The sequence below is a fragment of the Trichomycterus rosablanca genome, chromosome 7 (genome assembly GCF_030014385.1).
Source record: "Trichomycterus rosablanca isolate fTriRos1 chromosome 7, fTriRos1.hap1, whole genome shotgun sequence".
Lineage (NCBI taxonomy): Eukaryota > Metazoa > Chordata > Actinopteri > Siluriformes > Trichomycteridae > Trichomycterus > Trichomycterus rosablanca.
Genome location: NC_085994.1, coordinates 13,979,533 through 13,996,412, shown reverse-complemented (window position 1 = coordinate 13,996,412; position 16,880 = coordinate 13,979,533). Strand labels below are relative to the sequence as shown.

The window sequence follows — 16,880 nt, the reverse complement described above, 5'->3', positions numbered from 1 at the left end:
CTGTGGGAGGAAACCGGAGCTCCTGGAGGAAACACACACAGACACAAAGAGAACATGCAAACTCCACACAGAAAGGACCCAGACTGCCCTACCTGGGGATCAAACCCAGGACCTGCTTGCTGTGAGGTGACAGCGCTACCCACTGAGCCACTGTGCCGCCCCCCGGCAGGTATTCAAACCCTGGATCCAGTTATAGTGGGCTAATGTAATTTACCACTGTGCAACCCGAACACCCTTGCACTGATCATAATAAACAAAATTAGATGGCAAAGAGAGTCATAATGAACCAATTTATAAAAATGTTGGATTGTAAAATCTTTCAATTAATTAAGTCATTTTAATCAACTATGATTAGGTGATTATGTAATAATTGTAACAGACCTAGTGATATTCTTTAATTGATGACATACTAACTTAAGATACTCTTAATGCATGTTTGACACAGTAGTGCATTAACAGTGGTTGAGGCGAGAGCACAACACCGAGAGTGGAAGAGTGGTACAGTAATGGCAGGATCTGTTTCAGGAAGTATATTAAATTTCTCACAGCTTTTTATAGACACCTACAGCTAGAGGAAGTAATGTGTGTGAGTGTATGTGTGTGGATCTGCACATGATTGACTGGCAGGTGTGTATTAATAACCGGATCTTGTAACCAGACATCTTTAAAGTAGATACGGTAAAAAATATAATCACAGTTCTAAATGAATGCACCTCATATAAATAAACCACATATTTCAGTCTCTATTATAGCACTCATGCTCGATTTTATGCACTTAATGGAATTTTCAGTACACCTGCTGTACTTTTATATGCCTCATGAAGAAGAGTCATTGCAGATGTTATGACAGAAGAATAGCAAATCAGCATCATGTCAAACTAAAACATATTAGTCAGATGTATCTTAATCTGGGGTTAGACTGGTTAGACTTATGCCTTTTGCTAAACCCATTCACCCTTAAGAATCTCCTAAGAATTTTATCAGCTCCACTTACCATATAGGAGCACTTTGTAGTTTTACAATTACTGACTGGAGTCCATCTGTTTCTCTACATGCTTTGTTAGCCCCCTTTCATGCTGTTCTTCAATGGTCAGGACCACCACATAGCAGGTATTATTTAGGTGGTGGATCATTCTCAGACCTGCAGTTACACTGACATGGTGGTGGTGTGTTAGTGTGTGTTGTGCTGGTATGAGTGGATCAGACACAGCAGCGCTGCTGGAGTTTTTCAATACCGTGTCCACTCACTGTCCACTCTATTGTAGATGTAAAGTCAGAGACGATCGCTCATCTATTGCTGCTGTTTGAGTTGGTCATCTTTGAGATCTTAATCAGTGGTCACAGGACGCTGCCCAAGGGGCGCTGTTGACTGGATATATTTTTGGTTGGTGGACTATTCTCAGTCCAGTAGTGACAGTGAGGTGTTTAAAAAAAGTCCATCAGCGCTGCTGTGTCTTATCCACTCATACCAGCACAACACACACTAACACACCACCACCATGTCAGTGTCACTGTAGTTCTGAGAATGATCCAGCACCCAAATAATACCTGCTCTGTAGTGGTCCTGTGCAGTGTTAATTTTGTTGACGAATGATTTTCGTCATAGTTTTCGTCAACGAACCTTTTTTTCATGACGAAAACGAGACGATGACTAAATAAAAACTACATAAAAGGATAAAAACTATGACGAAATGAATTGACACTTTCGTCAACGAATAAAAACGAGACGAAAATGTTTGGCAGGGACGACATCCAATCAGAACTGATTTAGTTTTGTGGAAGGTAGGGACAAGTTAGAAAGAGATCCAATCAGAACTACTTTAGCGTATGTGGACGGGCGGGACAAGCCGATTAGCCATCCAATCAATACTAATCTTTTGCGGTACTGCGGTAAGAGCACACTCGCACGCATTTGATCTAAACCCGGGAAGACCAGACTAGCCTGTGAACTTTCTTTACTCATGGAACTAGGTTAACTCCACAATGTCAACAGGGAGAAAGAGGAGAGCCGATATCTGGACACATTTCTCATTTGCTGTCGTGAAAAACAAGACGATGTGTAAACCATGTGGGGCGACGATCTCGGGTAAAAACAACAAATCTAAAACATCTGGCACTGCTGGCAGTATAATGGCAACATAATGTCACTGCTGCTTTTACAGTACCCAGTTTTATAAAGAATGTAATATGCAATTTGTTATGAACAATGCATATATTTTTCAGGCAGAGCAGGCCTACTGGTCATTAATATTTTATTATTGTTATGCTCAATAAGCAAGGTCATGTAAATAAAGATGTTGTTTGAAATAAGTTAAATCTGGTTTTGTGTGTATTGCACATTCAAACATTAATAATATTCCATAACGGGTTAAAAATGTTTCATTTTGTGTAAGTGTATATAATGACTTAAATAATTTAAGGGAACTGATGAAAAAGCATTTACATTTTACACCCTTTACATTTATTTTAGGGTGGCACGGTGGCTAAGTGGGTTGCGCTGTCGCCTCACAGCAAGAAGGTCCTGGGTTCGAACCCCAGGTGGGGCGGTCCGGGTCCTTTCTGTGTGGAGTTTGCATGTTCTCCCCGTGTCTGCGTGAGTTTCCTCCGGGTGCTCCGGTTTCCTCCCACAGTCCAAAGACGTGCAAGTGAGGTGAATTGAAGATACTAAATTTGTCCATGACTGTGTTCGATATAACCTTGTGAATCAAATAAACTTGTGTAATGAGTAACTACCGTTCCTGTCATGAATGTAACCAATGAGTAAAAAAAAACATGACGTTAAAATCCTAATAAACAAACAAACAAACCAACAAATATGTATTTTAGTCGACTGAATCGACTGTAGATTTAGTCGACTAAAGTTTTATGATAATTAGTCGACTAAAACTAGACTAAAACAATTCAGATGACTAAATTACGACTAAAACTAAATGGCATTTTAGTCAAAAGACTATGACTAAAACTAAATCAAAATTTGCTGTCAAAATTAACACTGGTCTTGTCCATTGAGGAACAGGGTGAAAGCTGGCTAAAAGTATGTAGAGAAACAGATGGACTACAGTCAGTAATTGTAGTACTACAAAGTATAAAATAGACAGTGAGTGTAGAAACAAGGAGTTGGTTTTAATGTTATGGCTGATTAGTGTATATACAAGGTTGGTTTGTAGTATTAAACAAATATTTAGAATACAAAAGTGAAGTAGTTTTAAATACAATGTGAATAGACAGTATTTACCTTTTTATTATTGTTTTTGGCTTTAAATCATGTACACCTAATATGTTTATTTCCAAAAATATGTGGACACCTTTATTATTGTGTCCATATTAATGCCCATGGTTTTAAAATATGATCTTAGGATGTCTGTCAAGCTCATGGTCACATACTTTTGGCTGTAAGAAGTGTCTTTTCTTCAGGCTGCCCCCACATATAGGGGTCGCCACAGCAGATCTGGTCTGCATACCGGACTTGGCACCGTTTTTATGCCCTGAGAACACACTGACAAGTGTGCATCCCAATGGCAGGGCGGTTTTGGCCATCCCCTCTCAAACATTAGCCAATCATGTCCATGCAGATCCCTGACTAACTGATAGCACCACTGAGATTCAAACCCTAGATTCTCAGATCTCAGCTGTAGTGGGCTGGCAAAATTGATGAGGCAGAAAGAATTCAAGTTGCAATTTCAGCATTGTGTTTCAGTTTTGGTATATTCCTTTCAAAATGGTTTATTCAGTTCTCCAAGGTCTGAAGGTCCCTCTGGTGTAGCGCAGATCAGATTTTGCTGCACCATGCAGTATAGATAGATCATTAGAGCTGCTGTGCTGTAATGTGTCACAAAACAGTGAGGGTTATCTGAACCTGACTGAGCAGAACCACTTTACATCATTTGGATGAGAGAAATGAGGCCTTGTAGTGGAGGAGAGCGGGATTTAATTCATCCTGGACTCCAGATAAACATGATCCGGGTCTGCATTTAGAAGGTACACTGGAACCATTGTGTGTAGATTTATTTTGGTTAGATGTTTGGGGTCGTTGTTTTGTTGAAATGTCCTTTTGCTATGTTTTGTTCTCAAAATAAGATAAGCTAAATAATTGCAATAGGATAAAACAGAAAATGAATGAATGTATCAGTAATTTATTTTATTTATTTATTTTTGCTTTAGACAGTTAATGTTCATAGACTGCTAGCTGCAACATAAATATTTTGCATTGGTGTAGTCAGGGCCATATATACAGAAATGACCAAAATATATTAATTTAAAGAGACAATACTAAGTAGGTGCAACGTTAGATCATTCTTTAGGACAAAAAATGTTCTTATTCTGAAATCCAAATGAGGTGGGATGTGCTTTGCAGTATGCTCTCCGGAAAATCCTGTAAAGGTTTTGTGATTTTCTAGTCTGGTGAGTGGAAAGGCACTGACACTGCTGTACATTCATAATAATAATACTACATTCAATAATAAACCACATTTATGATCATTAAACCCCCAGTATTCATGGGGGGCATTATAATCCTGTAATACAGAATGTGTTTGCACTATAGGGTGCACATGGTCCTGTAAGAATTTGTCCTAATTGTTGGGTGTTAGCCATGCCAAGCAATTATTATTCTTCACAATTATCTGCAGATTGCTTTCCAAAATATAATAAAAGAGCGGCAGGGGGCACAGATAGCAGTATCATGCCCACCTGCCATGCCAGTTGGGCTGCCAGGGGGCATGGAGACGCAGATGACTGTGTCAAATGTCACTTGCACAGTCTGTTAGGCCGGTATGCTGGGCTGAACTGTGCTCAGCTCTATTTTTCTGAACGGTTATTTGGGAATTTAGCCGGAGAGCTTTCATTTTTGCAGAGGGCTGCCATGCAAAATTCATCCTGGGCACAGATAGCATCAGGCATTTAAGTGGCATTTAAGTGGCAGTTCCTGAGAGCCTGGGTTGCCATTGGCTGGTGGATTGAGTAGCTGGTATCTGGTTTATGTGGCTGCTCAATTTTTCTACTTTTCCTTGTACTTAATCTATTCTTTTCAGTTTTACTTTGTGGTTGTGCATTTCCCTGGGGGCTTATCACAGATTTTTCTTTCTTTTTTGGACGAGCACGTAGGGTATCCCCTATTCGTCTACCGCACTCGTCTATCTATTCAACAGATACTCGGCATTGAGATTTTTTTTCTGCTTTTTTTTTGTTTGTGGCTCAGAGCCACAGTATTGTCCTACCTTAATGAAGCCTTCTGCATTGGGTACTTATCTTCATTGGTTGGTGACGAAGCACGACCCACACCATTACACACATTGTAAATTAAAGGCATCCTTGGCTTTTTCTATATGTATTTATGGCTCAGGATTCATGTTTAGTGCTCCAAGTTATGCATTGTTGAGCATTGGCCTTTAATATAAAGGGTTTTTAGAATGGCAGCTTTGCATGACATTTTATTTTTAAAATAGTAAAGCATAGTTTTCATTAGGACTGTCTCATAGACAACTGGGTCATAGACTAGGCCAGGACAGCTGGTCATTGTGGTCTGAATGTTTACATTTCCAGCATTTAGCAGATGCTTTTATCCAAAGCGACTTACAGTACTGTGGCAGTATATTGTCTAAGCAAATGAGGGTTAAGGGTCTTGCTCCTCAAGTGCCCAACAGTGCCAACCTGGTAGTAATGGGGCTTGAACCAGCGACCTTTTGATTAATAGTCCAGTTCCTTAACCACTAGGCTACATCTGATGCACAACCTCAATGTTGCTTCACTTTATTGCTAAGCATTCTCTTAAGGTTTCATTAGTTTAAGTGGCATCTGATAAATAAATGATGCTGTCATTTCTCTCCACAGCTGCACTGATTTCATCCTGCTCTGCACTAATGACTGTTTTTACTGTGTGTTATGATGCGTTGATGGTGTGTCTGACCAGCATTTTTTTTTTTTTCTCTCTCTCAGAATCCATCAGGCAGAGAGGGACTGAGGTCAGCAGCTTATCAGACCTCAACACCCACGATACAACACTGGATAAGGGTAACTACAGTATTTTTGCTTTGGTTATTTATCATAGTTACAGTTCACATATTCACTTCAAATGTACATATAATACGCATTTTCCCCCTCATTCTCCCAATTTAGCATAGCCAATCTAGGGACCCTGATGGCATCCAAAGAGGGTGTATATTCGCCTGACACAAACTCCCTCCAATGTGCATCATTCATCCATATTTCGGTGGATTTGCAAGTGAGGTTGGCTTTGTGCACGGAGAGCCACGCCCACATTGATCTCTGTGCTCCTCCACTTTCTGTACAGGTGCCCTGGGCAACAAAGGTTCCTACACAGCATTGATAACTCCACCTTTTAGTGTGGTCTTTTCCCACCCTGCAGACTAGAGGCCAGTTTTGTCTGCTGCAGGCTTTAGCCAATTTGGCTTGCTGGGGGCACCCTAGTAGCAGAGCCAAGATTGGAACCCGGGAGCTCAGATCTTAGCACTGGTGTGCTAAGGGCAGTGGTCGCTATAAGGGCAGTGGTAGCTCAGTGGTTAATATACTAGACTTGTTATCATAAGGTTGTTGGTTCAAGCCCCACCACGGCCAGGTTGCCACTGTTGGGCCCATGAGCAAGGCCCTTAACCCTCAGTTGCTTCACTTGTATTTAGTTACTGTGCCACCTGGGCACCCCATACAATGCATTTTGACTGTGTATTTATAAGTACAATGTAGAGCCAAAAGTATGTGGACACCCCAACTTTAAAAGAATAATTAAAAATGCATATCATAGGCGCTCAGGTGGCACAGAGGGATATTTTAACAACACACCAGCAATGGAATTTTGAACCCTTTGCATTAGATTGTAGGATTTGCTACTGGTCGGCTGGGCGCCCCCTAGAGGCAGCAGACAATATTGGCTACTAGTATGCTCTGTGGTAAGATACCAGACTAAAACAAGGGGACTGTGTCTTTGACGCTAAGGACCGTGGTTAGTAACCTGAGGTCAGAAGTGAAGGAACGTGGAGATCAGCGCGTGACTCTCCGTGTGCGAGACTGGCCTCATGCACAAATCCACTGAAGTATGGGTGAATAAGAAGGAGTCGATGGACTGCGCATGCACTGGATGGAGCGTGTGTCAGGTGAATATACCCTCCCCAGATGTGAACGGGGTCTCCAGCAGTGGAAGACCAACTGGCTGCAGTACACACTGGGAGAAAAGGGAGAAATAGCGACAATACATAATCATTTATTAATTATAATTGTTTTTTAACATGTTTTAGCAAGGGGCGTGGCCTGAAACGCTTTAGCTCAATCATTAATAAGGGTGGGTGTCAGCATATCCTTGCCCATGTAGAATATGTTGACTAGGTAGGACATACACCTTGTTTCAAAGCTAAAAGTGAAAATAATGAACTAGTAGAAGCTCAGTGGATAATTATAACCCGACTGCTAATATGTATTAGGTGGGATTTAATCATATGAAACTTCTCCCACTTTTTTGTTTATTATGTGTAGGCTGCCTAAGAAAATTAATACTCGTTTACTCTCCCCGTCGAGGAGGTGCTAATTATGTCGAGGCCTGAGGGAATTCACAGGCCTACAGCTGGCACCAGCCCTGCATACATACAGATCAATGTGACTGAACGTGGTATCGAGGGCTGATTAAGATTCACCGGTATTTTAATAATTGTAAAAATATGAACATAATTTAACACTCACAGGGGTGTGATCAGCTGAGCAAGGAATGTATTTGCTAGGCTTAATGAGAGTGTTTATTCTATGTTTTAAGATACTCCGAAAGCTTTTATTGTGGCTGCTTGAATGTGACAGCTGGAGTAGCACAATAATCGCAATTAGGGTTCGAATTGTGAGCTCTCCATGGTGCTGGTGTGCAGGAGGAATGTGATTTGTGCTACACAATGAGGTCTCCTATAGGCCGCTATAGGCGAAACGTTCATTACCTCGCTTGAAGGCTCTCCGCCTTTCTGTGTAAGCAGCTAAAACTGTTTCTTCAGATAAAAGTGCCACTTTGCCGTATGTCCATGCTGTGGGACTGCAGCAGAGAGGAACGCTATTAGGGAGCGATGTGTATTAGCGAAAAAGATGTACGGCCGTGGTGCTTTTAAATCTAACTGAAAACCATTTTTCAGGCACTGGTGGAATCAACAAAGCTTTATTTCTGGTACAAATACAGCTTTTTTATTTATTTATTTTTACTATTTATTTATGAATTTCTCCCCTTTTTCCCAATTTAGTGTAGGCAGTTGAGTCTTTTGCTGCTGGGGACCCCAGCCAATCCATGGAGGGTATACACCGATCAGCCATAACAATGAAACCACCTCCTTGTCAGCTCCATTTTGTAGTTCAACAATTACTGACTGTAGTCCATCTGTTTCTCTACATACCTTTTTAACCTGCTTTCACCCTGTTCTTCAATGGTCAGGACCTCCACAGGACCACCACAGAGCAGGTATTATTTAGGTGGTGGATCATTCTCAGCACTGCAGTGACACTGACATGGTGGTGGTGTGTTCGTGTGTGTTGTGCTGGTATGAGTGGATCAGACACAGCAGTGCTGCTGGAGTTTTTTAATATCGTGTCCACTCACTGTTCACTCTATTAGACACTCCTACCTAGTTGGTCCACCTTGTAGATGTAAAGTCAGAGTCTAGACCTTCATCAGTGGTCACAGTTGGCTGGATATTTTGGGTTAGTGGACTGTTCTCAGTCCGGCAGTGACAGTGAGGTGTTTAAAAACTCCATCAGCATTGCTGTATCTTATCCACTCATACCAGCACAACACACACCATGTCAGGGTAACTGCTGTGCTGAGAATGATCCACCACCCAAATAATACATACTCTGTAGTGGTCCTGTGGGGGTCCTGACCATTGAAGAACAGGATGAAAGCAGGCTAAAAAAGTATGATGGATTACAGTCAGTAATTGTAGAACTACAAAGTGCTTCTATATGGTAAGTGGAGCTGATAAAATTGACAGTGAGTGTAGAAACAAGGAGGTGGTCATAATGTTATGCCTGATTGGTGTATTTGCCTGATACACACTCCCTCTGCCGTGTGCACAGTCCACTGACCCCTTCTTATTCGCCCATACTTGGGTGGTTTTGTGCATGAGGCCAGTCTTGCGTTCCTCCACTTCTGTGCAGGCGTCTCGGGCTACTAACCAGGGTCATCACACAGCATCAAAGACCCCAGCCACTTTTTAGTCCAGTCTTTTTCCAACCAGCAGATTAGTATCCAATTTTGTCTGCTGCAGGCACTGCCAACCGGTAGCAGAGCTGAGATTCGAACCGGGGAGTTTAGAATCCCAGCGCTGGTGCACTAGTGGAATATCCCGCTCCGCCACTTGGGCGCCTAGTGCAAATACAGTTATGGTCAAAAGTTTACATACATTTGCAAATCATGTCTGCATGTAGACACACACCCACTGGGAATTCAAACCCTGGATCCCATCAGTAGTTGGCTAGAGTGACCTATGTGTCTGATAGATACATTTTAATATCAGTAAAGCGCTGAAAAATACAACTGAAGGAGCTAAAACAGAACTCTAGTCATCCACCTGCTTGAAATTCTGTACCTTTCCCAGAAATCTTTTCTTCTTCTGATCTGTGTGTGTGCGTGTGTGTGTGGTACATGGCTTTAAAATCAAACCCAGTGCACAGGAGGAGGGAAAGGAAATGTGCAAGTCTCTTGCTCTCAACACAGACAGACTGACTGAGTGAACAGAGAGAGAACGACAGAGTGAGAGTTGAACGATTGGTCTCTGTTGGAGGTTGCGGATCCGATGACACTTCGCTGTCGTAACTGCTCAGAATGATGTGTCGGTAGCCGTTGCTGGAAAATTGGCGGGCAGACAGCGTGAAATGAAGTCGGGCAGAGAGGAGGGGAAGGTCGGCGAGTAGCTGCCGGTCGGACGTTCTTCCTGAGAGAGCTTACAAACATTCTGTGGTATCAGTTACAAATGAGCCGAGCTTAAGGAGCTCAATGAATGGTGTGTGGGGTGAGTGAGGTTAAAAGCTTCTTGAATTTACTGGGATGGGAACCGTTACGATCTTTGAACCCGTTTACTTGCAAATCGAGGCAGTGGGCAGGAAGAAAGAAGTTAATGTTTATATTTAAACCTAGTATATCTGCACTAACACTTAACTGAGCTGGTGGAGACGATGTGACACAGGTACAATCATAATGACTTCTCATGTTTACACACAACAGAGTCTTTAGGGCTTGAAATTGGGTTGAAGAAGGATTGAAATTGATTGAGTTTACATGGTTCACTGGATACATGCGGGTCTTCTTTAGGCTACACTTTAAGTAAACAGCAGCAGCAGCAGCATGGTCTTGCTAATGCTTGGAGTTTCTTTCTTTATTTTTTTACCTATTTACATTTGCTGCATTTGGCAGGTGCTTTTATCCAAAGTGACTTGCCAGTCCAACAGTGGCAACTTGGCAATGTGAGCAGTACACATGATGGGATTCTAAACTCCCCGGTTTGAATCTCAGCTCTGCTACCGGTTGGCAGAGCCTGCAGCAGACAAAATTGGATACTAATCTGCTGGTTGGAAAAAGACTGGACTAAAAAGTGGCTGGGTTCTTCGATGCTGTGTGATGACCCTGGTTAGTAGCCCGAGACGCCTGCACAGAAGTGGAGGAACGCAAGACTGGCCTCATGCACAAAACCACCCAAGTATGAGTTCCTAGAAAGGAGTCAGTGGACTGTGTACACGGCAGAGGGCGTGTGTAACAGGCAAATACACCAATGAGGCATAACATTATGACCACCTTCTCGTTTCTACACACACTGTCCATTTTATCAGCTCCACTTACCATATAGAAGCACTTTGTAGTTCTACAATTACTGACTAGTGCAGTGAGGCTTGAACCAGCAGCCTTGTGATTACTAGTCCAGTACCTTAACGCTGAGCTACCATTGTCCATCAACATCTGGTTAGGGCAGAAACATCTTGAAAGTGATGATGGCTTCTTTTTCACCTGCATGAGGCGGGTTCATATTGAGATCCGTATCATGCACATAGAGTCACACACCGATCTCCATTATCTGTGCAGGTGCCATTTACCAGCCAGCAGAGGTCGTAATTGCAGCAGTCATGAGGAGTCCCCTCCTGCATTCCCACCCTTTGGGCGAGCCAATCATTGTCTTCTTTTCTTTTAACATTTATCTGTTTGCATAAGATGTCCTGTATGGAAAAAATTATTCACAAATATGATACAATAAAGACAAAGAAGTCATTAAAAATAATATATTTAACAACTGATATTGTTTAACTTAAATTGTTACATAATTTTCATGTATTACCACCACTTCATCCTGGTCTGCGTTGCGGTAGGTCCAGTTTTCCAGTAACATACCCCCAGACAGGATGGCAATCCATCGCAGGGTCTCAGCCATCCCATCCCCTCAGACATAGCCACTCATGTCAGTGTTAAGACTCCCGGCCGGGTTTTGGGGATTTACACCCTAGATCCCAATGGTACTGGGCTAGCAAGCATCATATTACCACTATGCTGACTTAACACCCTTGTTAGTGATTTTAATTTACTAAACCTTGTGACCTTGGAGGCACATGTGATTGAAATGCCAGTTTCTCTTAATCAGCAACCACCTGCACCTCACTGAGTGTTACTTTGCTCCAGGTGGATGGATGTATACACCCAACCTAAACACTGCCACATCACCCCACTGCTGCGTTCTCTTCACTGGCTTCCTGTAGCTGCACGCATTCAGTTTAAAACACTGATGCTCGCCTACAAAGCCAAAAATGGACCAGCCCCAAGCTACCTTCGAAGTCTAATCAAACCCCGCTCTGTACCACGCAACCTCCGAGCCACTAGTCTCACTCGACTTGATCCTCCACCCAGAACTCGAGGAAGACAAGCATCAAGGCCCTAATGGTGCAATGAACTTCCTCTGTCTGTCCAAACATCTCTCGCTGTCTTCAAAAAACGATTAAAAACCCACTTCTTTACTAAGCGCTTAAGCTGACTTGTACTTACTAACACTCTTATTCATTTCTTGGAAAAAAAAACACTAACTTTGGTTCCAACAGAGTTTCAGCAGATTTGTGTTCTTGGACTGTTGTCTACTTAAACTAGAGTAAGGTAATGTTTACTATGTAAGCACTTCTGTAAGTCGCTCTGGATAAGAGCATCTGAAAATGTAGATGTAAATGTATACATAAATCATGGTTTCTGCGCTAGGCAGTCTCTTGGCCACCTGCTTTTATCTCAAAAAAGAGATGCCAGGCTCAATCTGGTCAGGTCTTCTGCTGGCGCTAATGCCAGCACTCTTTATCTTTTACTAGGAGCCCAGTCAGTGTCATGGCACTCTGTGGCCGTCATGAGAAGTTGCCTCCACAAGTTGCGTGCTGACTCTTTGCAAAGCAAGGTTCCATGTTTAGACTCATTTCGACACACGCTGCACCAGTCGCTGGAGTGGCAGTCCTGCTTATTTTATTGCCGTCCCTGGCTTGTTTTAAGTTTCCTCTCTTTACTTTTTTTCTGAGAGCTTTTTTGTTGCAGGCTTGTGGTTGAGCGCTATTGCTTACACGTTTTTTATTCTTATACTTTCCCTCATGTCACAAATTACTGTAATTTATATAAATAAAAAAAGTCATGCTAACAACCCAAAGATAGATTATGCAGCTCTTAATAATGTGATCACACGAGTTTGTAGAGAAATTCCAGTTGCCTTTACAGAGCATTGATCTCAACCCTGTTATACAAGCTGTTAGGCAAGCAGTAGCCTAGTGGTTAAGGCACTGGACTAGTAACCAGAGGGTCACTGGTTCAAGCCCCACCACCGCCAGGTTGCTGCTGTTGGGCCCTTAAGCAAGGCCCTTAACCTTCAATTGCTCAAGCTGTACACTGTGATGTACAGTAAGTAGCTTTGGATAAAAGCGTCTGCTAAAAGCCGAAAATGTAAATGTAAAAATACACCTCTGGGCTTGGGATGAATAGGAACGTTGATTGCAAGCCAGGCCAATTCCTCAAATGCTTGTTTTACTAAACGGCACAAATTCCACAGACACAGTAAAGTCAAAAGACACATCTCAATACAATTTCAACAAATGGTAAGCAGATATGGGAACTCCTTCAATATAATAAAATGAATGATAAAGTAGTGACTTAGTGATTATTAGTTTTTTCTGCATTCATTATTGTTTTAAAAGGCAGAAAAGAGTACACACGTCCAAATTGTTGACAATAGTGTACAAGTTCTGTAAGCAGTTAATGTTTGCTTGAAGCACATCATCATAAATCATCATGAACTGCACCGAGTTTCACTGCCAGCTCATTCTCTGCCGCACCCATACTGGGTTTAAGTAGGCCATTATTCTCGGATTGTGTAATTATGCAGCATTACCCATTAAGAGTTGCATTAACCGTAATGACATTCAAGAGATTAAGTAAACGTCTTGTCGCAGCAGATGCTAAACCTCATTCTGTCCCACATGTTGCAAACCAAGTTCAGTTGCAGTTTGTTGCATGGCTGAGAATGTAGCCAGCTGGACTTGAACTTGCATTTGCACTTTCATTTTATTGCATATGAACTGTTTTCCTTTCATCATTCCTTTTTATATTTAGGAGAGTTTCTTTACATACTTGGCATACATACATGTATGCCAAGTATGTAACTTTACATACATGCCCCACAATGTGAATCCTGCCAATTACCCATCACGATTAAACACATACTAACTGGGTGCCCTAAATACCAAAGGGAAAGACAAACATTTTCAATAGCTGGAACAATGAACATTTTTAACCTTGGAAAAACAGAAAAACTTTTGAACTTCGTTACAATTACTAAATTAGGAATACACATATAATATCAGAGACTACGTAACAGATACAAAGCACCCACATAAACCTTTCCTGCCGTGAATGTAACTCACAAAGTAAACACGGCTTTAAAAGATGGATGGATGGATGGATGGATGGATGGATGGATGGATGGATGGATAGTGTGTTTCTATCTATCTATCACACTATGGCTGATCGGTTCAAATCTCAGCTCTGCAGCTCAGCAGGCTGGTCGCCTATACGAACAACCATTGGCTTGTTCTTCAGGGAGGGTGCCAGAGGGGATTCCTCATAACTGATGCAATTACGACCTCTGCTGGCTGATTCATGGAGCCTGCACAGATAATGTGGGATCAGGGTGTGTCTCTCCGTACACAAAGCTGATCCGCATATGAACCCATCTCATGCGGATGAAAAGATGCAGTCGTCTACTGCGCACTTGTTGAAGGGGGGCGTGTGTTAGTCATGGCTCTCCTCAGTCAGAGTGGAGATCAACATCAGTATAGAGGAAGCATAATGCAATTGGGTAATTGGATACGACTAGATTGGGAGGAAAATTGGGGTAAAAATGCAAACAAAATCGATTTTTAACTACAGCTGATGTCTAAACACAGCTATGATGCCACTTGCTAAAACTGGTGGCTTGGGGACCGTGAGAAAATACTTGGAAAGCTCGAAGTTTTTCTCTTCATCATTGACAATCTGCTTATCTGCTGGGTCAAATAAACAAAGCCAAGCACTAAGCGCTCACTCCAAGCGCAATAAGCTGTTCAGTGATACTGTGTGGGTGGCATTGGCAAAGATGCAATATTTGCAGCATTTCAGAGAAAATTCAGCTTTGAATATTGCACAAAAGTCTAGGCAACTGCATTGAAGTCATTCCAACACTTATCTGTGGGGATTTATCGGCTGAGGAGAGGAAGAATTGCATCAAATCAAGTCGTCTAGACTGTTTGGAAATGTCCTGTGCTATGCAAAATCACAGGAATGAAGTTATCTAGTGCTGGGGGTTTTAAACGTGACATTACTAGAACTAGGATTCACTTTGAAGCTCCATCAAAGGCTGTCAGGAGTACATCTGTTATGTGAGTTATAAATTATTGTGTAATATGCGTGATGGCCTTTGCTGCTGTTCATTTTTACCTCGTGTTACTGCTTTTAACCGTTTAGACTAGGGATGTAACGATGCACCACTAGACAGTTAAAAAATCGATTCACATGTGTAACGATTCAAATCGGTTTACATGTATAATGAATCGATATTCACTTTAAACAGCAGAGGGCACTGGCACTATTCATCTCGCCTGGTTGACGGCACTACAGGGTTGCCAGGTTCGGAATTTTCCAGCCAAATTTATTTATATGAGGATACTTTCTTTATTTGTATTATTCATTTATTTATTTAATGTGGGATTTATTTCATTTCATTTTTTTTTACACAAAAAGGGAAATGTGCAGCATAGTTTTGCATAGTTTATACCTAACTCAAAAATAAAAGGACATTCATTATTTAGATAAATAAAAGATAAGCACAAATACAGTATTTTATTTTATTTTTAAGAGAAATAGTAAAATGAAACTTTATCATTTGTCTTCAATTTCATTTTGTTTAAAAAATTGTATCGAGCCGCTCAGGTGGCGCAGCGGTAAAAAGAAACGCGCTGCAACCAGGGCTGGATTCTAAGAGCGTGGTATCGAATCCAGCCTTGCTTTACCGGTTCGAAGCTGAGTGGCTATATGAGCAACGATTGGCCGGTTGCTCATGTGGGGGGTGGGACAAAGAACCGGATGTGGGTCTCTCTCTGTCAGAATGCGATTGCGTTCTCTGCCGGCTGATTGGAGGCGCTTACACAGAGATGGGAGAGGGTGCCCTTAGGGTGTGTCTCTCCGCATGCAACGCTAGGTGGCGCCAAACTCGTCAATGTGTGGGTGGCAAAGATGCATCTGGCTGCTGCTCGTGTTTCGGAGGGGATACGGGTTAGCTTCAATCACCTCCGTCAGGGCAGGGTTCGGCATAGACAGAGAGGAAGCACGATGCTAATTGAACAATTGGATGCGCTAAAAGGGGAGAAAAAGGGGTAAAAATTAAAAAAAAGAAAAAAATAATAATAATCGTGAACCCAGTGTCGTGAATCGCATCGCATCGTGGGTAGAGTGTATCGTTACATCCCTAGTTCAGACTATAATCATTAGCTTGTTTTTGACTACGTTCATATGTAGCCTTTGTTAATCCAAGCAATAAACAAACTCAAACCATATATATATATATATATATATATATATATATATATATATATTATTATTTATTTTTTTTTTTTTTTTTTTTTTATCATTCGTGCTACTTAAATATACAGTGATCCGGCATTACATTATGACCACCTTCCTAATATTGTGTTGGTCCCTTTTTGCTGCCAAAACAGCCCTGACCTGTCAAGGCATGGACTACACTAGATCCCTGAAAGTGTGCTGTGGTATCTGGCAGCAAGATGTTAGCAGTCGATCCTTTAAATCCTGTAAGTTGTGAGGTGGGGCCTCCATGGATCAGACTTGTTTGTCCAGCACATCCCACAGATGCTCGATTGGGAATTTGAAGGCCAAGTCAACACCTCCAACTCATTGTTGTGCTCCTCAAATCATTCCTGAACCATATTTGCAGTACAAGTACAAAAGAATATGTTTACAGCCTGTTTTGTTTGTTTTTCAGGGATGTGAGTGTTTGTGGAGGGCACTGTAAACCATAATTTGTGGGTGATTTGGTGTACACCTGCTAATACGAGGGTTCCAACTTTTGAATGCCATCAGCAAAAAAAATGTTTTTGATTGAGCATGTAGCCACTGATGCACCGCTGCTTTCACATCATCATCACATGAAAAGCTTCTTTCCCTTAAATCTTCTTTGAGCGTTTAAAAAGGTGGAAATCAGATGGCGCTAAATCCGCTAGACTATAAGCTCTCTCACAGTCTCTCAGACATGACCAATTACTACTCCTCCCACCCTCACGTTTCCAGTGAAAATACAAAAGTGAGAAAACTTTTTGAAGATCCCTCGTACATTACAACAGACATTTGATTT

The 16,880-nt window shown here is 41.8% G+C and overlaps 1 protein-coding gene across 1 annotated transcript in view; it reads left to right on the top strand.

Annotated features, from left to right (window-relative positions):
• Positions 1-16,880, top strand: part of kazna (kazrin, periplakin interacting protein a) — a 103,418-nt gene that overhangs the window by 31,307 nt on the left and 55,231 nt on the right. The window contains exon 2 of the mRNA XM_062999036.1: positions 5,935-6,009. Within this exon, the coding sequence (XP_062855106.1) occupies positions 5,935-6,009 (75 nt within the window). The remainder of the gene's footprint in view (positions 1-5,934; positions 6,010-16,880) is intronic.